Raw genomic sequence first — 24417 nt, 5'->3', positions numbered from 1 at the left:
CTTTGCTGCAATGTCTGTTTAATGCTTAAGTCCCACTAGACTTCATATTCTGCTGATGATAGGCAGCCCCTCTACTTCAAGAATAAGAGTGAATAATAGGAAAACAACGAATATGCTTCATTTGTCAGTATTCACTGGGCTTTATTAATCCTCTGGGCCACACTCTTCGTCTCCATTGTTAACTGTGCTGTTTTCTTAAATGTGTGAAAACAATCTTTAATCAAAATTATGCCAAGTCATCTCTGGGAACAAACCTTCACATTTGGAAGAGGATAACAAGCTGGACATCGAGTGCTACTTAAGTGTGAATAGTGGTTAAAGAAAAACAAACAGATTTGTTCAAGAGCAGCAGTGAAAACTCTAGGGAAATTGCTCACTGCTCTTGGCGTGTTAGCAATGTTTAAAACCAATGGCGCCTTGAGTCCATGGACCATATCGACTAAGGAGCATTAAAATTCCAAACAGTCAGCCCAGGGCATGCTTGGAAGGACTCAGGACCTTTCTTCAACAGGGTAAGATATGGAGAGTATAAATATTTTTAATGGACTAAACTTGAGGTCCCTGGTCTTAGTAATATCAGCCAACAAATAAATACCTTAATAGGTATATGTCAGAATTGTTATTCCCTATGCATTTTTATTCAATTTTATCACAAGAAAGAATTGATAAAGAACTAATAAGTTAGCTAGTGACTCTCTATTGAAATGCCTAAATAAGATTTATTCAACTCATCTGTTAATGTTCAGGTTTTTTCCTAAACAAAACCTGCATTTCCCAAATTATAAATGAACAATGCCTAAATTTTCTAAAGAAGTCAAAACCATACTTTCATTATCAAATTGCCTACTAACTCAGGGGTACAAAGTCTTTGTATTTGAGAGAAGAAGGAGTGTAGAACTTTCAGGATGCTTTGAATTTACTCAATGAATTCTTTACAAGTAGAATATGTATTTGAAAAAATCAGAATCATTTTAATTTGAAACTATATTTAGTTAATAATATAGTTAATTTTATCCTTCATATTAATCTTGGCATAAGGTTTATTCAGCCAATTTGAAATTATATCTGTAAGTTTCATTTCTCAGAGATTTGCTTTAAAAGAAAATCAAGATTTTCAGAGATCAATGATACATTGTTTTTCTGATGTCATTTTTAATGAAGTAACCCCCCTCTCCTGCAACTGGTCTGGCATGTAAGGAGTTTGGAGATTGCTACTCTGTCCTAACAAGAGCGAGTAAAAAGCTGAAGAAACTAAAAAAGCTACAACCTTTAGATTCATAACAAATATGAGGTCACAGGGGAAACTGCTGTCCCCAAAGCTGGACGAATTGACAGATGAACACATAGAATTGTATCAATAACTTCCTAGATCAGAACCCACAAGCTGAAATCTCCATGGGAATCAGTCCTAGGGTAGGAAAATCTGAACAGTAATTGACAAATTGCTGGAGGTTCATTGTGGACAACTCTGAGAGAACTTCCCCAAATTAATGTCAGAGACCAAACCACAGGTCCAGGAAGCTCAGTGAACACCAAAGAGGATACATGCCAGAAAAGCCACACCTAGGCACATCATTTACAAACCATAGAAAAAAAAAAAATTCTTAAAGAAGCCAGAGGAAATAAACATCTTACCTAGAGAGGACAGAAGGTGAGAATTATATCTGACTTTCCTCAAAAACCATGCAAACAAGAAGAAAGAAGTGACATATTTAAAGTTTGAGAGAAAACAACTCACCAACCTAGAATTCTGTACCCTGCGAAATTATCCTTTAAAAGTGAAGGAGAAATAATGACTTTCCCAGACAAACAAAACTGAGGAAATTTGTTGCCAGTATTCTGTCTTGAAAGAAATGTTAAAAGGAGTTCTTTAGAAGAAGGAAAATGATATAGGTCAGAAATTCAGATCTATATAATGAAAGGAAGAGAATCAGAGAAGAAGCAAGTGAAGGCAAATCAAACTTTTATTTTTCTTATTTTTAATTTCCCTAACAGATAATAGTTTGTTCAAAATAATAATAGCAACAGTGTGTTTAATTATGTACATATGTATGCTTATCTATGCTTACATATGCTTATGTACACATATATAAGTGAAATGAATGACAGCAATAATACAAGGGACAAGAGAGAGGAGTTAGGATTATTTTGTTATTATAAGGTACTCACACTACCCATGAATTGGTATAGTGTTATTTGAAAGTGGACTTGGAGTACTTGTAAATGTGTATTCCAAACTCTAGGGAAACCACTAAAAAAACTGAAAGTGAAAAAACAGTACAACAGACATGCTAAGAGTGGATAGAAAATAGAATCACATAAAATGCTCAATTAAAACCACAAAAGGCAGAAAAAGAGAAGAAGACAGAAATAAGAACAAGAACAAGGGCAACAAATAGAAAACAGTAACAAATATGATAGATATTAATCCAAATATATCAGTAATCACTTTGAATATCAATGGTCTAAATTCACCAATTAAAAGACAGAATGAATCAAAAAATGAGACCCAACTCTATGTTGTCTACAAGAAACCCACATTAAATGTAAAAAGACACATATAAAAGTAGATGAATGGAGAAAATACACCATGCTAACACTAACCAAAAAAGGAAGGAGTAAGCTATATTAATTTCAGGTTTAGTAGATTTCAGATCAAGAAAATTATCAGAAATAAAGAGGGGCATTACATAGTGACAATGACGATGTGTTGATGTAGGTTTACCGGTTGTAACAAATGTCTCACTCAGGTGGAGGAGGTTGATAATGAGGGAGGCTATGCATGTATGGGGGCAGGGGGTATTCAGAAAATCTCTGTACCTTTCACTCAATTTGGCTGTGAATCTAAAACTGTGCTAAAAAATAAAGTCTTTAAAAAGCCCCATATTTTCTAATTATAAATGACATTAATATGGAAGTTTTCTAGAACATGTTTTAAGTGGGCATATATATTTCATACTACTTTCAAATTAACTTATGAAGTAAGTTCAAACCCCTTTATAAAAGGAAAAATATTGAAATTTTCCAATGGACACCAGATTTTTTTAGCTTTCTGAACTTAAGTGCATATAAAAATATAAAAATGTTTTATAAGCTTCTCAACTAAAAAAATATTAACATTCACATGAAGTACCTACAATAAAAGTGATCATATCTTTTGAGTTACTTTAGTAACTTAGTTGCTTCATATTATAATGAATTTTAACCTATAAAACAAAAGCAAAGCAGAAATTGAAGTAGGCAAAATACAGAGACCAGAGAAAAATATCCAGGTCTTAGTGATCTAATCTGCCAGAGAAGAATTCAGAGTATTTTCCTTTATTGTTGCTCATTTTCTTTATAGGATATAGTGACACATAATGGCCCTAAACACAAAAGTTTTCTACTTAAAATGAAAAAAGAGGCAGTTGCTTATCAGTTTTGGTCTTATTTTTTGAACACCTATCTTACTTTTTAAAAAGTAAGTCTTTATGAGCTTACAAAGAAGCAGAGTTTTATAATCAAAAGATTTGTTCAGTCATACAGTCATACAAAAGCGCCTTGAAATTAATGATATAATCTCAATTACATTAATTCAGAAATTAATTAAATCTATCTCATATTATTATCTATTCTATAGTATATTTTAATATAGAATATATAATATTTTATTATCATTATTTGTGCATGTATCATTACTCTTTTCCTAAACTATAAACTCCTTCAGTTGGTATGATCTTTCTTATTTATCTAAAATAATTTGTTTATATTTTTTTTGGCATAGTACTTTTAAAAATTATTATTTATTTACTTTATTGAGGTATAGTTGATTTCCAATAGTATATTAGTTATATTAGGTGTACAATATAGTGATTCAAAAATTTTATACAATATACTCTCCAGAGTTTGGTTTTTAATGTTTACTGAATAAATGTGAATAAAACTCTAAGAATTTACACATTTTACTTATTCAAATTATAAGTAAGACTGAATTGTGTAGGTGAATATATGACCTTTGCCCTGTTTATTTAATAAAATTTTTTTCTTAATGTCTAACATTCTTTTAACATTTATTAAGCACCTACTATATGTCAGACACTATTCTGGATACTGGAGATATATCAGAAAATAAAACAGCCAAAACCACCAGCCCACATGGAGCCTCCACTCTTGTGGACAGAGAAAAGCAAAAAATAAATAAGTAAATTGAATAGTGTGTTAGGAATTAGCAGGGAATTGGCAGAGGGGGTACCAGGCATTGGGGTCTGCAGTTTCAAATAGTTGAGCCAGGGAAGGGCTTTCTGAGAAGGAGACATTTGAACAAAGACTTCCAGAGAGTGAGAGTGAGCCACATGAATATCTGGGAGGAGAGCATTCCAGTCTGAGGGACAAGAAGTGCAAAGGTCCTGAGGCAGGAGTGTGCCTGGAGTCTTCCCAGAACAGCAAGAGGACAGTTGTAGGTGGAGTGAGTCAGCAAGTATGAGAGTAGCAGATGAAGTCAGAGAGATCATAAAAAGTTGGATCATGTAAGGTCTTGAAGGTCATTGTAAGAATTTTGACTTTTACTCTGAATGTGATGGGAGGTATTGGAGGATTTGAGCCAAGGAATGGCATAATCTGACCTACATCTTCAATAGGATCACTGTGCTGTAATGTTAAGAACAGACTGCAGAGGCACAAAGTGGAAGCAGGGAGACCAGTTAGGCAAGAGATGACGGTGCCTAGGACTAGGGCAGTAGCAGAGATGGTAATGAGAAGTGGTCGGTATGTGGATATACTTTGAATTAAAGCCAATATTTGTTTTTTTGATGGAAAGGAATCAAGGATAATAGCAAGGTTTTGAACTGAGCAAACAGAACGATTGAGTTGCTATTGAGAGGGAAGTCTGATGAGGGAGCAGGTTTGTGTAGATTAGAAACTTATTTTGGAAAAGTTAAGTTGGAGAAGCCAGCTAAACATCTAAGAGGTGAAATCAGGTAGGGAGTTGGGTCTACGAGTCATGAGGTTAGCAGGGTGATCTTGATTAGAGACGTGAAATTAAGAGTCATCAGTGTGCAGACGGTGTTTATAGTCCTGGGATGGAGGAGGGCACCCAGAGAATGAGTGTAGTTGGAAAAGATGAGGGGTTCAATAACTGTGATTAAAATATTTGAAAAATGAGAAACAAAGGAAAAGAAAAGGAGGCTGAGTGGCTATGAGATAGGAGGAAAACCAGGAGAGTGTCATGTCCTGGAGTGAAATTAAGAAAGTATTTCAAGACAGGTGGAACATACAGTCTTGTTGTGTTAAATGTTGCTGACAAGTCAAGTGAGATGCAACTTGACAGTGCCCATTGATTGGATTTATAGATGGGAGTGACATCCACAGAAGTGGGGCTAAAGGGGTGGGGCGGAGGGGAAAGAGCTTGATCGTGTATAAAAGAGAGAGTGGGAAGAGACTGTAAACTTTTGAGCAGTTTTACTCTCAAAGAAATGAGAGAATAGAGTGATAGTTGGAGAGCCCCGTAATCAAAAGTATGTGTGTGTGTCTGTTTTAAGAAAGTGAGAAAGAAGCATATTTGTGTGCTGGAATGATAACAAAAGAATGCTTGTCAGGAGAAAGACTTGCTGGAGCAAAGTTATTGAGAGACACCTAGGATTAGGGTCCAAGGTACAGGTGGAGGGATCGAGTACATTCCACCTGCCACGCTGGGAGCTTTCCCAGGAACCCTGTCTAGGAAATGTTGCTCTAACAGTTTTACAAAAGAGAAAACTGAGACTCAGAAAATGTAAGTAATTTGTAAATGTAATACAGCTAGTAGACGGCAGAGCTGAATTTCAAGTTGTATTCTGCTGTAAATCTAGCGCTCTTTCCACGTTCTCACAGCTGGAGAGCCATTAAAATGGCAACTTCATTGTGGTATTTAATGTTGTGCACATGACTGGAGAAGAAGTTGAGAAAATGTGCTGAGGTACATGCTGCTTACTAATTATCTAGGGCTCAATTTGTACAGTATTCCGTGTTCTCTGTATTTTTCTTATTTGTGCTCTTTACGCTTTAGCCTCCCAAACACATTCTCCCCTACACGAGGGGGATGAGGATGATTGCACAGAAGCATGATCTAAAAAAAAGATTTACTGTGGGAAGAGTTCCAAATTATAGTGGTTTTTTCCCCCCCAATGTGTTCTCTAATATAAAAGAGATATTTGAAAATGCATTCTATTTTGACTATATGTTAAGCTTCGTAAGTCCTGCAGAAGTAAAAGAAATGATATAAAACGTGATATTCTTGCAGAAAGATTTTAATGAGAGCAATGTTAGGACCTTACTCCCTGGGCCACTAAGTTTGTTGTGATCCTCGTACATTATTGATTTTTAACCCGTGTCAACAATCTTTTCAGAGTTTGGTCATTGGTCAGATTATCCCCCGGTGAGAGGATAGGAGTGAATCCGCATAAACTCAGTCCTACAATTATCAAAGAGGTCAAAGGGAGGGACCTATAGTTGGCTGAGTAGTAGCTCCTTTCCATACACAAAGGACATACTGGACAAAAGCCAGCACAGCAGTGCTTGAATGGCCTTATCCCTTGGAGATAAATTAGGGCTAGGAGTGATGGAGTATTATTTTATTAGTTAACTTTAGTTAACAAATTTAATGAATATATTCTATATACTTAGCTCTCCTCCACTGAAGAGGTATCAGTGCACAAAACTGCTTTAAAAATCTCTGCTTTTTGTGATGGTTACAATCTAATGGGAACAGATAGATAATAAGCAATAAGGATAATTGACAAGTAAATTTTACGGTATGTCACAAGCTAATAAGTGCTATGGAAAAAATACATCAGGGTAAGGGGGATTGAAAATGGGGGGAATTATAGTAGTTATAAATCTTGTCTTTGATGCTAACACTCCAAATAAGGACATGAATATTCTTAAAGCAGAGAATGACTTCCAAATCAGCAGAAAGAATTTTCTTACGTCTTACATATAGTGTTTACTGCTTTTAGTATAAAGGCAGTAGTACTGAATTCTGAGGCACAGAAGTGGTGTGGGAATTGGATGAACTTAACTGTCACCCTTTGAAATCCTTGTTTCTGACAGGTCAGATATTTCAAAATCTCTTGTTAAGAACACTTTGAGCATGTTCCTTTCTTGGGGACATTTTCATCTTTAACAATAACCAACTTAGAGAAAGTAGGACAGAGCAACTAGGATATTTTGAAAACAACAAAGAAACAGATGCTTCATTGCTAACTGCTTGGCACTCTGAAACTCTGAATATTTAAAAAGCATCAATTGTATTTCTAAAATTCGAGCAAGGTCATAGGCTGACGATGCCATCCTGTAAAACTCTTATCATAAAACTAATGAAATCGGAAACTAGTGCTATTTTGCAGGGCAGTAAAAGAAGGAAGGAAGATCAGGTAATTATTTTTGTATTTCCCCACACCCAGTGCTTGTCAATGAGAAGCTGCAGGGGAGAGACTATCTTAGATTATTTCTGCATCCCCAGAGCTCTCAGATACTGAAGTTCCAAACAATCACTCAGGATACTCACTAAAAATGTATAATCTTGAGTTCCACTGTATGGAATATACTTATACTAACTTATACTAACAAAATATGTGTTGTTCATGAAATTCAAATTTAAATCTAGCAACCCTAATATATAATTAAAATTGAGAATAGGTATCCCATATGTCTAAGGACAGATTTCATAGCTGTGAGACAATCATCTACCTGGGTAACAAGGGTCTATAAATTAATTCAGTTTTCTATGGCTCTGAAAAGACTAAATTCTCTTACTTGGCCCCAAAGTAGGTTTGTTTATTTCCGTCTGTTTTGAGGCTAGAAATTAACACTGGCTTCTCAGCTTGGAGGTAACAGTGATTAGTCATATAGTGGGACTCAGTAGGTGAGTCTGATGTAATAAACATTATTAAGAAACTTCTTAAATCAAATATCCTGATGACATTATTGCAGCTCCATTTTTTGTATATGAAGATTATGAAGGGAATAATCCCTTCATAATAAGGGATTATTATCATATTATTATCATATATTATTATATCATAAGGGAATATCCTTTATGATAAGGGAAAATCTAGCTATTTCAGTTTGTGTATATTCGTGTTTCAATGAAAAATGCCAACTATTAACTTATTTGGATGGAAATCAATGTTCTAACCACTCTTTAGTTCTTAAAAATTCCCATGATGAAATGATCATAAAAGTTTCTGCAGACTGGCTGATTATTTTTATTGCTCAGGTATGCTCACCCCTGTTTCATTTTATATTCAAGCTGATTGATTTTCATTGATTCTGCTCCACCATCAGGGACTCCAAACAAACCAGTCCTAAAAGGTTATGGTTATGGCAGTAAGGAAAGGAAATGGTTCAAGATCCCCATAGAATTAGAAAAAGACATTTTATAAGTTTTCTATTGCTGTGTAACAAATTGCCACAAATTTGCAGCTTAAAACAACTTCCATTTATTGTCTCACATTTTCTGTGGGTTGGGAGTGTAGGCACAGCTTAACAGAGTTCTCTGCTTGGAGCTCAAGGCTGCAATCAAAGTGTTAGCTGGGGCAGGGATCTCATCTGAGTCTTGGCATATTCTTCTAAATTTCCACGTTTGTAGGCAGAATTCATTGCATTAAGTTTTTAAAATTTGAGATGTCTTGCTTCTTTAAGTCCAGAAAACAGAGAGAGTCTCTGACTTCTGTCTCTGACTTCTAGACCCTCTTTTAAAGGACTCACCTGATTAAGTCAGGCCCACCGAGGATAATTTCCCTTTTGATAACTTAAAGTTCACTGGTTAAGGAACTTAATTACATCTGCAAAATCACTTTATCTTTGCCATTTAATATAACATTGTCACAGGGGTGACATCTCATCACCACATTCTAATGGTTGGAAGCAAGAGTCTCAACTACGCTCATGGGAGGGGATTATATAAAGGTTTGGGTCATTGGGGGTTATCTTCAAAATTGACCTATTTTACTTACAGAATTAACTTTCAGATCTCAGCCAATTTTGGAAAGAAGTGAGATAAAAAGATAATTAAACTCCCCTCTATGAGATACAAATGTGTATTTGGAGAATTAGTGAGCAAAAAAGAAAAGGAGGTCAAAAGAAATAGAGAAGGTAGGCCCAACATTATGGTTCTAATAAAAAAGATTATCAATGAGAATTCAGGGACCAGAGTGTTCAATAATTTTATGATAAGTACCATCTAGAATTCAATGTAAAATTATTTGCTTACATGTATAATTATTTGCTCACTTGCATTTAGTGGAATTATTGGTTCATTTATATGTGGAATTAAAACAAAACAAAACAAAACAAGCTCATAGGTACAAAGGACAGATTGGTGGTGGCCCGAGATGGGGAATGAGAGTGGGTGAAATGGATGAAGGGGTCAAAAAGTACAAACTTAAGCTATAAAATAAATTAAGTCATGGGTATGTAATAAGCAGCTTAGTGACTATAGTTAATATTCAAATATTTATTGCATATTTGAAAGTTGCTAAGAGAGTAGATCATAAAAGTTCATCACAAGAAAAAAATTTGTAACTGTATGGTGATGGATGTTAACTAGACTTATTGTGGAGGTCATCTTGTAATATATATGGATATCAAATCATTATGTTGTACACCTGAAACTAATATAACATTATATGTCTATTATACCTCAGTAAAAAATTACCTGCTATAATGTTTTTGGAATATAAACCTCTACAGTGTCCCAGAATCTCAGAAAAGCTTGTTGCATGTAGGTTACATATAGAAACCGAGAATTGATAACTAATAATATAGATAATTATGACTCCTTGGCTATATTGTGTATACTGCAGGTTTTCCACCATATATGTGGTCAGGATTTGAGTCAATTTTTCTTAAGTATTGCAAACAAGATGATCACAATAAACTGGAAGTCTTGGGAACATTTAAAATTTTAATTTATAGGTTATATATGTTTCTGTCTGAGAAGAGAACAGTAATTAGAAATTGTCTTAAAATATATAGCCAAACCTGCCTCAAGATAGGCCAGGAGAATATGGTTCATTCTGAAATGAGGGCAAGCAAGTAAACTTCAGGGTCATAAAACAAACAGACAACAAATACTTAAGCTTTTGTAAAGAAGAACTTAGAAATGTTTTTATTGTATTGGCAAGTGGTTGCTGTCATATAGCCTTTGCAACCTGGTAACACAATTCCAGATATTACCTGTGTCAGCAAAATGCTGCCCTTCAGACAGATGACAGTTTATTAGATTTTCAAAATTGCACTTTTCGTGATAAAAATCACCTCAGGACTCAAGTACAAAAGAAATGACATGTGTTTATATGAGTTTGATTCAGAGATTAGAAGAAGTGAAATATTAATGTTATTTATTGAATGTTGTAACATTCAATACCTGCTGAGTATAAATGTATAAAGTCAGCATAAGATTCCTTCTGTCTATGAGAGGACTGAAATCATACAAGAAGCGTTCAATCTATCAAAATTAGGAAACATTTTGGTGTTTGGTCCTCAGCTTGGTTGAATACTAAGGATACGGCTAAGAGAGATGGCAGGAGAAGTAGTATGCGAAGAACACTGGGTTTAGAACCAAAAGCTCTTTCTTCCAACCCTGCCTGGGTCTTGTGTGCATTGGGTGAGTTATTTAACATTTTAAGGCTTCAATTTTCTCTTCAGTAAAATGGGGACAGCCTCCCAGGATGAGTAGTGAATGTTCAAGGGGTATGCAAATTATATTACCCTAATAATTTGAATTATTATTTTCTACTGATTATAAGCTAGGTACCATCCAAGTGTTTACTTCATAGGGAAGAGGCAGTCAAAGCACAGTATGGGATGTGATAACGGTTTGTAGCAAAAAAAAAAAAAAAAAAAGTATTTATCAGACATAATCTAGGACCGCTGAAGATTCTCCATTCAAATCTATTCTCACTTTACCCAACCTCTTTCAGTCACAGAAGGTACCTGTCTGTGGGAAATCACTTAATCAGGTTAAAATCTTTGTCCAACATGAAAAAAGTATAAAATGAAATGGCAAGAAGGCTAAAGTTTGGGCAAGGATCTCTACTTATTACTTTTGTGTATTAATGTTTTGCATAGAATAGTACTTTAGAGTTAGGCAGGGTAGATGTAATCTCAATTATACCAAAGAAAGAGCTTTCTTACAGAAACTTTGCTGGCAAGATTTTTTTTTAATTGAAGTATAGTTGATATATAATATTGTGTCAGTTTCAGGTATATAGCAAAGTGATTCAGATATATATACACATATCTATTAGATTATTTTCCATTATAGGTTATTATAAGATATTGACTATTGTTCCCTGTGTTATATAGTAAATCCTTTTTGCTTATCTATTTTATGTATAGTAGTTTGTATCTGTTAGTACCATACTCCTAATTTATCTCTCCCCCTTCCCTTTTCCCTTCGGTAACCATAAATTTGATTTCTGTGTCTGTGAGTCTGTTTCTGTTTTGTTTATAGGTTCATTTGAATTATTTTTTAGATTCCACATATAAGTGATATATAATATTTGTCTTTGTCTGACTTACTTCACTTAGTATAATATTCTCTAGGGCCATCTGTGTTGCTGCAAGTGGCAATATTTCATTCTTTTTTATGGCTGAGTAATATTCCATTGTGTGTGTATGTATGTGTATATATATATATACACCACATCTTAACCCGATTGCTGGGTCACATGGTAACTCTATTGTTAGTTTTTTAAGGACCCTCCATACTGTTCTCTATAGTGGCTGCAACTATCTACATTCCCACCAACAGTGTAAGAGGGTTCCCTTTTTTCGGCACCCTCTCCAGCATTTATTATTTGTAGAATTTTTGATGATGGCCTTTCTGAACAGTGTGAGGTGATACCTCATTGCAGTTTCGATTTGCATTTCTCTAATAATTAGCGATGTTGAGCATCTTTTTATGTGCCTGTTGGCCAGCTGTGTGTCTTCATTGGAGGAATGTCTGTTTAGGTCTTCTCGCTGGCAAGATATTTCTAATGCACAAGATGAAAGGACAGGATAAGTGACAGAGCTAGTTACCAGAAATTAGGCTTTCTTGTATTACATCGTGGGCCTCTCATTTGTTTCCTCCTCCATCTCTCTCCCTCTCTCTCTCCTTCTCTCTCACTCTTGCTCTCTCTCTCTCTCACTCTGTCACTCTCTCTCTCTCTTAATTTATATATCTATATACCTAAAGGTTAAGTGAAAGAAACTAGTTTGGCTAATTAAGGTAAAATGATACTAAGAAACATTGCACACAAAACAGACAGAGGTTAAAAGGATGCTTTTCAGATTTCTCTCAGAACCTCCAAGAAAATCAGAGTCACACTGCAAAGACAACTCCCTTTGGACGGGGACCTATTCACTCAGTGGCATCAAATCACACATTAATGTAAAGAGAGTGAGGTAAGCTTCGTGTTTTGGCCAATTGTAGTCTCTATTAATAAATTTTAGAGGGTGATTTTATCAGTTATTTTCATGGTTTAGTATATTCATAATCTATAAATAACATTCTAGAAAAATTTCTTATTGAGTTCTCTGCAAACATTCCTTCTTCTCCTTTTGATTCTGCTCTCTTCACTGCTGTCAGAACTCTCTCTCTTAAACAACTTATCTAATTATTTATTTCCCATTACTTGCACAGTTCTATTAAATCCAGATGGCTTTCAGGAAAAAATACTAAAGCCTCTGGCTAGGCATTCAATGCCCCTCCTCATGTGGCCTGAAATGACCTCTATGACCTTATTTTCACACATGCATCTCAACTCCATAGACCCACTCATGTGACTCTATTCAGGAACATTTATGTCTCATCCTTCAATAAATATTCCATATCAAATATTCCGTATCATTTCATGAGACTAAGTGGCTGCGAATGCTGTCGCTTTGCCTAGAATATCATTCCTCCTTTTATGCCTGACAAATTCTGCTCAGGCTTCAGGATCAAGTGTAACTTTATTTATTTGTGAACTCTTTCCTGAATCCTGTGGGCAAGCAATCTTTTCTTCCTCTGAGTTCCAGGAGATAGTTTTTCTCCCTATTATAACATGTGCTACATTGCATTGCAGTTTATCTGTTTCCATATTTGACTTCTCTGTAAACTGTAAGTTCATCTGGTGCCAGGATTGTCTAACTCACTCTTAATTCCACAGCACATGATATGGTGTTTGTGACCAGCAGATAATCGATAAATGTTTGTCAAATTAAATTAAAGCTCCAGAAGCTCTATTCTTTGACTTGCAAAAATTTCTTGGATTGATTCTTAAAAAAAAACAAAACTTTACTTTTTTAAATAAATATTTGGAGTCCTGATTTTATGTTCTAAGTAGGATGTAGTAGGTTACAGTAAGCCAATACTCCTACTGTAGCAATGTGAAAGTGGATAAGTTGCAAAATTGTAGTGTTAAAAGGTTTCAGAAATCCACGGAATCAACAAGGACTAGGTGGAATAAAATTATAGAGAGGGAGGCAGACGCTGCCACCCCAGAACCTCCTGCGCTGCCCAACCATGGTCAACCCTACCGTGTTCTTTGACATCGCCGTCGATGGCGAGCACTTGGCCACGTCTCCTTCGAGGTAAGGGACCTGGAAACCATGAACTGACTGCTCATCCAATCCATAAAGTTATGTTAACAGATTGGACCTGTTTTCAGACAAAGTTCCAAAGACAGCAGAAAACTTTTGTGCTCTGAGCACTGGGGAGAAAGGCTTTGGTTATAAAGGTTCCTGCTTTCACAGAATAATTCCGGGATTTATGTGCCAGGGTGGTGACTTCACACACCATAATGGCACTGGTGGCAAGTCCACCTATGAGGAGAAATTTGATGATGAGAATTTCCTCCTGAAGCATATGGGTCCTGGCATCTTTTCCATGGTAAATGCTGGCCCCAACACAAACAGTTCCCAGTTTTTCATCTGCACAGCCAAGACTGAGTGGTTGGATGGCAAGCATGTGGTCTTTGGCAAGGTGAAAGAGGGCATGAATGTTGCGGAAGCCATGGAGTGCTTTGGGTCCAGGAATGGCAAGACCAGCAAGAAGATCACCATTGCTGACTGTGGACAAATCTAATAATAAATTTGACTTGTGTTTTATCTTTAAAAAAAAAAAATAGAGGGAAACTGTATACAAATGATCTTTGGATCACCAGATATTTTTTTCTTGCAGAGGAATTGCCAGCTCTTGTGTGAGCTGAGGGTCAGGGTTGGCCCCTGTGCAGAGCCTCTGCTGGGGAGAGAGAAGTAGGAAGGCCTTTTGCTATTGTGTGGATCTGGAGCTGCAAATTGGAATCTTGAGGAACCACAAACATTTGCAATCATCAAAGACAGAATTTAAATTCATATGAAATATTTACCAAGTCAACCATCTGATGGGCCATAAAGAATTGCCAGAAATTTCAAAAGATTTGAATAGCTTAGAGTATATTCTCTGATCACAATACAGTTAACTTAGAAGTCAATAAAAAGATAACAAGAAAAGCCCCACTGTCTGGAAATTAAAGAAAACATCTCGTATATGAATAATTAAGAAATCAAATGAGAATTAGTTTGAACTAAATCGTAATGAAGTTACAACATATTTAAACTTGAGGGTTGCAATTAAAGCATAGTGAAATCAATGGTTACAGGGAGATGTATGCTTGTAAACATATAAGAAAAAAGGTTAAAATTTAATAATTTAAAATTCCATCTCAAGGAGCTAGAAAAACATATCAATCCTGTGGAAAAGAGAAGAAAATAAAGATAAGATCAGAAACAAATGGAATAGAAGGATAAAATCAACTAAGCTAAAAGCTTTAAAAAAATTTTTAGTAAAATTAATAAAGCTCTAGCAGAACGTTTAACAAAAATAAAGGAAATCAAATTATCATTACCAGAAATTTGAAATCCATTACTATTGGGTTGGCCAAAAAGTTCGTTCAGGGTTTTCCGTAAATAAAAATCTTCCCACAAAGAAAGTGCTTGAATAGCTGCAAATATTTAAAGAAGAAATTAACACCCAGTCACCCAGTTTATGCAGTCTCTCCCAGATAATAAAAACAGGGGAAAGAGTTTTTTTAAGTGATGTCAGCATAATCCAAAGCCTGACAAAGACATTATGGAAAAGGAAAACTAGAGAACAATCTCCCATACAGATGTAAAAATTATTAACATTTAAATTAAATCTAGTGGTATTCAAAAAGGAAAATACAGTACAACAAAGTGGAGTTTACTCCACCTATGAAAGTAATTTCACATTTCAAAATGAACATAATTCACAGTATTAACAGAGAAAAGGAGAAAAATATATGATTTTCTCAATAGATGCACAGTTAGCTTTTGATTCAATATCCCTTCTTGATAAAATAAAACTCTCAGCAAACGAGTTATAGAAGGGAATTTCCTTAATCTGATAACGAATGTTTACAAAACACCTACAGCAAACATTATATTCGATGGTAAAATATTGAAAATGTTCCCCTTAAGATCAGGGGAAAAAAAGGTATGCCTATTCTCACTATTTTTATTTAGTATTGTACTGGGGGTTTTATTCAGTGCATTAAGATAAGAAAAAGAAAACTCACTCAGACACACACATCAAATATCTAGCAGTTTCCTCAGTTCTCTTTGTGCTTTGAGACATGCCCGTCCACATCTGATGCTACAACTTGCCAATTTCAGGAAACACTCTTTTACCACTTCACAAAACTTGCAAGCTGGGACCCCTCCGATGCTCACAAGCAACCTTAAATCACTTTCAAAGTAAAGTGTCATAGTAGTTATTATGCTACTTATGAATTTCTGGACCATACATAAAACTGTTACCACTTTTATCAGACTCCTATTTTTTTATGTATGTGTCACTGGTGACGTTTGTGAGCCTTATGCCCCTAACCCATTTTCCCCATAAACCCTGTGGTTTTTGTTGTGAGATTTTTGCATAGCATAGTGATTTTCAGGGATCTATATATCTATATGTAATGGCAAAACTGCCCATAAAATTCACTGAAAGTCAATCAGTGTTTTTATGTGTAAAATTTATCTCAAGGTAATTGAAACAAAGTGTGACTTTGGACTCATTTTCAAAATAAATAAGAAGCTATTAGGTATTTGACTCTGTGCCCATGTTCACATGTGTTCAGGAATTCTTTTCCTCTCAGAATACACTTTTGCTATTGTGTAACACTGCTCTCTGCAGAAAACATATTATAAAGATTTAAAAAATTGACTTTCTACATATTTATCCAATAGACAAAATTGTGTTAAAGGCATCGAGCCTAAACTAGTCAGTTCACGCCACTTCTAACAAGAGCTTCCTCAGCCCCTTTGGTGACAGCTCGTGTCGCAGGTTGCAATGAAGTGGGTTAACATGGATGTTAGTCATGTGGGATTTAGAGCTGCCTAGAATGCGATAATACAAATAAAGAATATACTCTCACAGGAACAAAATGGTAGTTTTAAGGCAGTGGTGCAAAATTTGATTGCTTTGGGATGGGTAGGTGTGTTTTTAATGAGGTATTTGGAAAATATTCATAAAGAATAAGCTGTCTGTGATACAAGCTGTTTAATGTCATCTGATGGGAATATGATGAGGAAGAACATTTTTAGGACAAGCTTTATGTAACATTGATTGCCACGAAAGGACTGTCTTGTAAAAAAAAACATAAAAGACCGCACCCCAGATTCCTCATTGTAACATGAAAAACAATAATAACTAGACACAAAGTTCAAAAGGAGCTTGGGGAGTTCTAGTATCTGACAGCTTATGCATCTAATTATGATATGTCACCAGAAGTCTGATTATGTTGGAGGGAGGGAAGGAGGGGGTGGGAGGTGATGAGATGGCAGTGCCTAAAACAAAGGATAACATTGTCTCTTTGTATCTGGATCGCTGTTCTTTGGATCGTAAGGGAATCTGCAGTGTGAATGAACTCTTTGCCCTGTTGGTGCAAGAAACGAAGTGTTGCTGCTAGCTTGGGCATTGCCACTTGATGCTTTGGTATGAATACGGCAATGATACTTATCTTGTTTGGTTTGTTTCAGATTTTAGTGTTCACAGGGAGGATTTTAAATTTCAAACCATTTGATTCAACTTGAAGTCTCTACCTGCTCTTTTGGGGCACAGATAGGAATGGTAGGATTAAGGGATGCTTTCTGACTCATCTCTTTCAATCCTGGCCAATACAAGAGGAACGGAGCCATACAGCTGTGGAGAGCACAGCCAGCCTCCCTCCCCTGCAGGGAGGCAGATTCCAGGCCCCCCCCCCCGAGGATCCCACAGAGGCCTTCAGACTCACCTTTGCCAGCCTTTGGCAGGCTGGCTTTTATTCCCAAGAAAAAGAGAGTCAATTAAATGGACTTCCAAAAAACTGAGTCCTGTATTAAAGGGACCTAGGAATGCCGGAATACAGCTTTGGTAAACTGCTTCGGTGGTGAAAGAGTGGTGTTCTGTAGATCTCCTGCTGCACTGTGTGGTTTTGAATTGCCTGCTGAGAAAGACAAGTCTGATTTTCCTCTGTGCCCCTGGCAAGCCTGTGTAGTTCTAAAGGTCAGAAACGAGATTAATAAGGGTACACACGAGCAGAGTTTCCAAATTACCTCTACCCATATATCGTTCATGCATTAGTCATCAGCTCTTCTACTGTGTGCTGAGAGCTGGGATAAGCACTGGTGAGCAAAGACAAGTAGGACGTGGACCCTATTCTGAAGGAACATCATCTAGTAGAGAAGGACAGGCAGGAAAACAAATAAGGGCCATAACATGTTGTAGGGACTCTGAGAGAATCAGCGTCAGAGGAAGAGTAGTCCTGTTTACCTAGAACACGGGTCTTTAAACTGTTTTTTCCTCTGGATCCATTTGGCAGTTGACAAGATTTAGGTGTTGATGTTCCAGTTTCAAGCAAATGCTCAACAAAATATTTATTAAACATATAATTAAATGTGACCGTGTTGGGATCATAAGGTAAATTACAGAGCCATAGCTACTACCCTAGTTCCTAAGGATATGAAAAGGAAATTAAAGCATATTGTTCTAAGTTACTCTGAAAATGCCATAGTACAGGTGAAAGAACCCAGAACACCTGTTATTGCTTGGCTTTGCAAACAACTAGCTGTGTGATCTTGGCCAAATCACTTAATTTGACCTCAGTTTCCTTATACGTAAAATGAGAAAGTCTCCCATTCCAGACAGTAATGATTACAGAAAAACTCAAAGATAAGACTAAAAATAGAAAAAAAAAAAAGAAAAGTGTAAATTCGTAACGGAATTTCTCCGTGTATAAACAAACTTTAGAGAGAAACTGGATGATTTTGGACTTCCCTTGAAATTCAAGCCAAGTTGGGAGCCAGATGGTTGTTACCCACAAACCCCACATGAGATGAATCTCAGGAAGCCCATCTGCTTGAATTCCCCCCACTTCCACATGGAAGTGAGGATCTCTAGATATTCATAATCCAGTGAGTCATTTCATCTTCTCTCTTTTCTCGTGCGTGCCAAAGAAAATTTCTCCAGAGGAATATAAGAAGTCTAAGTTCTGACTGGTGTCCCTGGAGTATGCAGTAAATGGTTCTTATCATGAGTATCTGTAGAAAACTCAGAAGAGTACAAGGTAATATTCTGCATTTTATAAGTGAAATTCTATTCCCTACGACAGCTACTCAGAACTTCTAACCTTGATTGTTCAAATCAGCTTCCCGTTTATGGTTTCCTCTCCCATCCAATCCACTAATAGTGCACTACTGGATTAATCTTTTAAAGCAACTCTGTCCAATAGAACATTCTGTGATGATAGAAATGTTCTATATCTCTCCTGTCCTGTATACAGAAGCTGCTAACTTTTGGGCATTACTGAGAATTTGAAATATGGCAAATGCAATTGAGGAGCTGACTTTTTCATTTTATTTAATATTGATTAATTTAAATTTAAACTTAGGCAACTACACATGCTGGTGGCGTCTGCACTGAACATTACAGTTCTCAAGCACAGCCCTGACCATGTCCCTCCTTGACTCAAAACGTTATGTACCTTTGTTCTGCTTAAAATGTACCAATAAAGTATCTTAAACATTCAAGAAATTCCATAAACTGTTTTCAAACTTTGCTTTTTATGCAATCAGTATTTTATCTGAAGTGAAATATTTGCTGTTCTCAAACCTATCTTCTGTTTTCCAGCAGTCACACTTTCCTTACGGTTTTTTAAACGAGTATTTTGTTCATTTATTTAATTATATCTGATGTTGAAATAGCTCAGCTCAGTTTTCCCAGCCTTTATAAGATCTTATCTCATTCATATCAGTTGACATCTCTCATGCTCATGAAATCCCATAGCCCTTTCTTATGACATTTAGTACATTTTACTGTATATTGTAACTATTTATGTATATACATTAAGTCCACTACTAGACTGTAATCTTCCTGAGACTGTTGCCCATGTCTGATTTAACTTTGTATCCTTCCTGACTCTTTTCACAAAGAAGAAATATAAATTAATCATTAAGCGAAAGTGAATAGCATTGGATTTAAATCCCAGTTACTTGAACTACTACCTGTGTAATTGATTAGCGCCATGCCAAGGTACATAGCAAGGATGCAGCAAATGCTAGCTAATTCATAAATGCTAAAGACGTAAGTTCAGAATTTTCATAGACAGATTGTCATAGTTACTTTTGATGCACAAACAAAAGGCCATATTCTTTCACTGAAAGAATCACACAATCAGCAATATCTTATTCTCCAAGACTGAGTGTGATAGAAAGAAGCTTGTTCTCTCTAACAGCAGAGAGAACCTTTCTTGATCTATATTCACCTCTCTCTCCATTACTAAAAAGTAGAGTTTGGGGCAAAATGTCAAGAAAGAAGACTTGAAACTTAGCCCCAGGGCAGGACCAACAGCAGATCATCCTGAAAGCTATTCCTTGGTAAAGGCAGCCCCATTTCTATGGGAAGCATGTGGTTTCCTGCCCTCGTGCCATCCACTGTGTTCCTGTTGGCAGCACCAGGGTTGAATGACTTATTTTTTTTGGCCCTGGGCTTGAAAAGAATTATAAAAATACATGGGTAAAAGGGAAGAGAACAGATTTAAGGGGAAGCTGCCCTTCTCAGCATTTGAGAGAATTCTTTGTTCTCTGCTTTTGGACACTAATCTTTGGGTTATTTAGGCTGACTTTTCCCACAATGGTTGAAATCAAATGCTTTCAAAACTCTACAGTAGAGAATTTTAAAGATTTTTCTCAAAGACATAAAATTCTACTAAAATATTGTTGATTATGTTTAAATTACCAAATTCTTGATTCAGAAATATTTCTAAGGAATAGAATTGCTTTTATCTACAAAATCACTTGAACTAACTTCTGACCTACTCTTAGTAAGTGATAATGACTGATCTGCTTTAATGAAATAATAGGATGTAAATCATCTGGGTTTGAATCCTAGTTTGCTATTTACTCACGATGTCATTAATTTTCTTACCTATTAGAGTCAGCCCCTTCTAGGTTCGAACATGAGTTGGGGCACTTATAAACTTTACAATCACTCACAAGTTACTTAAGTTTCTTCATTTATGAAATAAACTATAAAGTAATGATAATTCCTACTTCTCAAGAATGTGGTTAAATATGAATTGAATTTACATAAAGTGAATAAAGCACTTTGCACAGTACCTGGCACATAAAAGGCACTCAATACATTTAAGTACCCTATGTGGGTAGTTTGTACTTTGTACGAACCCTGTGTGGTTTGTACTAAGATAAATGCTATAAATTATTAAAGAACAATTTCTTCTTTGGGCTATTTATAACTCCTCCATGTAACGTTGACTATACTATTTTTTAAATCTTTTATTTGGAAATAGTTTATAGCTTACCATAAAGATGCAATGTTGGTACCAAGAACTCCATATACCATTTATCCAGATTCAAAAAGTTTTTAATATTTTGTTCCATTTGCTTTATCATAAGTACTCTCTTCCTATATTATACATCTATCATTATATCCTAGGCTGGGCTTTTTATAACCACATGTCCAGCTATCTGCAACAGCAGAGAAAGTTTTTTTCTTTTGTTATTCATTATCACGGAAGACATGTGGCTTTCTTATGTAAAAACTAGACCTAAAAACGTTGTGGAAATGCCATACTCCAGATATGCCACTATCTGATCTGTGTATCCAGCACATTACCTCCATATTAAGCCTCCCAGAGCAATACCTGGAGTGGTTTCCCCTCTAGAAAGTGAAGGGAAGCATTAGAGCAGCATTCTCAAACACTTGAGTTTTAGGGCCCCTTTCCCCACTTAAAAATTACTGAGTATCTCAAAGAGTTTTTTTTAGGTCTGTTATAGCTATCACTAGTTACCATATTGGAAAATAAACTGAGGAAAACTTTAAATATTTATTAATTCATTTAAAAATAATATTAAACTCACTACATATTAACATAAATAATATACTTTAGTGAAAAAACTATATTTACCAATAATAAAGATGTTAGAAGAATTGTGTTGTTTTAATTTTTATCTTTTTAATTTCTGTCTTATTAGATGCCAATTAGATTCTTATTAGATTCTCATATCTGGTCTGAAGTCAACCCATTAAAATATGCTGTTTTGGTTGAAGTATAAAAAAAAAGAAATCCAGCCTCATGCAGTTCATGGGAAAAGGAGTACATTAATTGCCTTTTCAGATAATTTATCTTTAAAACTATATCAAAACTCAGTAAGTGGTAGTTTCTTAAAGATTAATTGCAGCCCTATCTTTTAATATTCTGTCAAAACGATGCGCTCTATTACTTTTAAATCCATTGGCTTCTTTTTCACTTTAAATGTGTCTTTTACCCATGCATACATGGTTTTGTATCATCATTCATTGGCCATTTGAAAAGTATTGGTTCACTGAGTTGTGCAGATCTTCTGCATATTTCATAAATATCAAAAAACACATTTGTTAATATGCCCACTAGTCTCCTTAGAAAATCCAACACTGGGAAGCTGTTAGACACATAGTGGCTCGTAAAAGTCTTAAAAATTTGTACTTTGCTTGAAAGTTTTAATTATATCGCTGGCAACAAATACTGTCAGTTGTTTTCTTTGGAGTGACAGACTGACTTCATTTGTTTTCGAGAAAACATCTGCCAAATACTTCTTTTTTTAAAAGCAGTTTATTAAGATATAATTCACATACTATAAAATACACCAATTTAAATTTTAGAATTCATTGGTTTGCAGTATATTCACAGAAGTGAGCAACCACCAATACAATAAATTTTAGAAAATTTAATCACTCCCAAAAGAAAGCTCACATCCATTTGCAGTCACCATAGCTTCAGCACAACCCTCAAATCTTAGAAATCACTAATCTACTGTCTGTCTCTGTGGATTTGTCTATTATGAACTTTTCATATAAATGGAATCATACAATATGTGGTCTTTTGTGACGGGCTTCTTTCACTTAGCATAATGTTTTCAAGATCCATTCATGTTGCAGCATGTGTCAGTACTTGACTTTTTTTTTTTTTTTTTTTTTTTTTTTTTGTGGTACGCGGGCTTCTCACTGCCGTGGCCTCTCCCGTTGCGGAGCACAGGCTCCGGACGCACAGCCTCAGCGGCCATGGCTCACGGGCCCAGCCGCTCCGCGGCACGTGGGATCCTACCGGACCGGGGCACGAACCCGTGTCCCCTGCATCGGCAGGCGGACTCTCAACCACTGCGCCACCAGGGAAGCCCGCCTGTCTTTTTTATTATAGCCTTTTTGGTGCATATGAAGTGGCATCCCATTTTGGTTTTGGACTGCATTTTCCTAATGGCTAATGAAGTTCAGCATCTTTTCATGCAATATCGTTCACTTACATATCTTCTTTTGAGATATGTGTAATCAGAACCTTTGCCCATTAAAAAAAAATGGGATATTTGTCTTTTTATTGTTTAGTTCTTTATATATTCTGGATATTAGACTCTGATTAGATATATGATTTACAAATATTTCTTCCATTCTGTGAATTGTCCTTTCAGTTTTTTGATGGTGCCCTTTGAAGCACAACAGTTTTTAATTTTAATAAAGCTCAACTTATCACTTTTTTTCTTTTGTCAATTGTACTTTTGGTGTCATATCTAAGAAACCTTTCCCAACCTATGGTCACAAAGATTTACTGCTATATTTTATTCTATGGATATTTCAGTTTCAGTTTTTACACTTAAGCATATGAGCCATTTCAAGCTAATTTTTGTGTATGACATGAGGCAGGGTTCTAAGTTCATTCTTTTGTATATGGATGGATACTCAATTCTCCCAGCACAATTTCTTGAAAAAATTCTTCTTTCTCCATGGCACCCTTGTCAAAAATCAAATGACCATAATTAAATGGATTATCTCTAGCTTCTCAGTTCTATTTCATTTATCTATATGACTGCACTTATGACAGCACCACACTGGCTTGATTACTATAACTTTGTGGTGAATTTTGAAATCAAGAAGGATGAGTCCTTCAACTTTGTCCTTTTTCAAAATTGCTTTGGTTCTTCAAACACCAACTTCTGAATAACCATCATTTGTTTGTTGGTTGTTCTTTCAAGTAAAAATTATATTCTGTGGTAATAGTGGCTAGTTCTACTCTCAGGCTCGCAAGTGCTTTTGTTCAACACAACTACTGGACTTTATAATATGTAGCAGAAGTGCTCTATGCTTCTCTTTTTATCACACAGAATATTAAAGGATGTGTACTCAAGGGCCAAGATTTAATACATTTAACAAATTTTACTACTATATTAAGACTTCTTTAGAGAAATTGCCTTTTAATATTTATTTATTTTACACATGTGTATGAGACCACAATGACCACAAGTGCTACTACCTTGATTCCTGCTCAGTCCACAGCAGTTTTGCCCATCACTGAATTTGCACCATCAGTACAAATGTCAACACAGTAAAAAAGGTAAAAATTTCTCTGCATGTATTTGGTAATACCAAGTCTGGTAAAAAAAAAAAAAAAAAAATCTGTGAGGAGTAAACTTTTAAAATGCCATTTTACGGCCCGCATAACTTCAGAAAACCTGTCAACAAACATTTAATTCATATTTTATTGCATATATCTTTAAAACTATATACAGTAAAAATAATTGTCCAAGTAATCTTGTCATAGTTATAAATATTTACCTCCAATAGAAAATATAGTTATTATTAGTGCTATCATTACTTGGATAAGGATACTTTTTAGGTCTTTTAAAATATTCCTTTGACCCAGAATAGTCTGTGATTGTGTAATAAGGTATTTTCTGTATACATTGCAATTTGTGGCTATGGCATTTGAGATAGCATAAAATATTTTAGACAAAATGTTCTTTCAGTGAAGTTTACATTTTTTCTACTGTAATTACCAAATGCCAGAATTAATTTTTCTCAGATCATTATTCCTTTAGCATAGTTGACAATCCCAGGCATTTAACTCATTCATT

At 35.5% G+C, this 24417-nt stretch overlaps 1 protein-coding gene across 1 annotated transcript; it reads left to right on the top strand.

Moving 5' to 3' along the window:
• The first annotated feature begins 13507 nt into the window (after positions 1-13507).
• LOC114901751 (peptidyl-prolyl cis-trans isomerase A-like) lies at positions 13508-14068 on the top strand. Its single transcript, XM_029233861.1, has 2 exons — positions 13508-13563; positions 13636-14068. Exons 1-2 carry the CDS (start codon positions 13508-13510, stop codon positions 14066-14068), a joined length of 489 nt encoding a protein of 162 aa, XP_029089694.1.
• Positions 14069-24417: the final 10349 nt, after the last annotated feature.

This window comes from Monodon monoceros, unplaced genomic scaffold (assembly GCF_005190385.1).
Source record: "Monodon monoceros isolate NGI ecotype Baffin Bay Population unplaced genomic scaffold, NGI_Narwhal_1 Super_Scaffold_2, whole genome shotgun sequence".
Taxonomy (NCBI): Eukaryota; Metazoa; Chordata; class Mammalia; order Artiodactyla; family Monodontidae; genus Monodon; species Monodon monoceros.
This window is presented reverse-complemented; position numbering and strand designations above follow the sequence as displayed.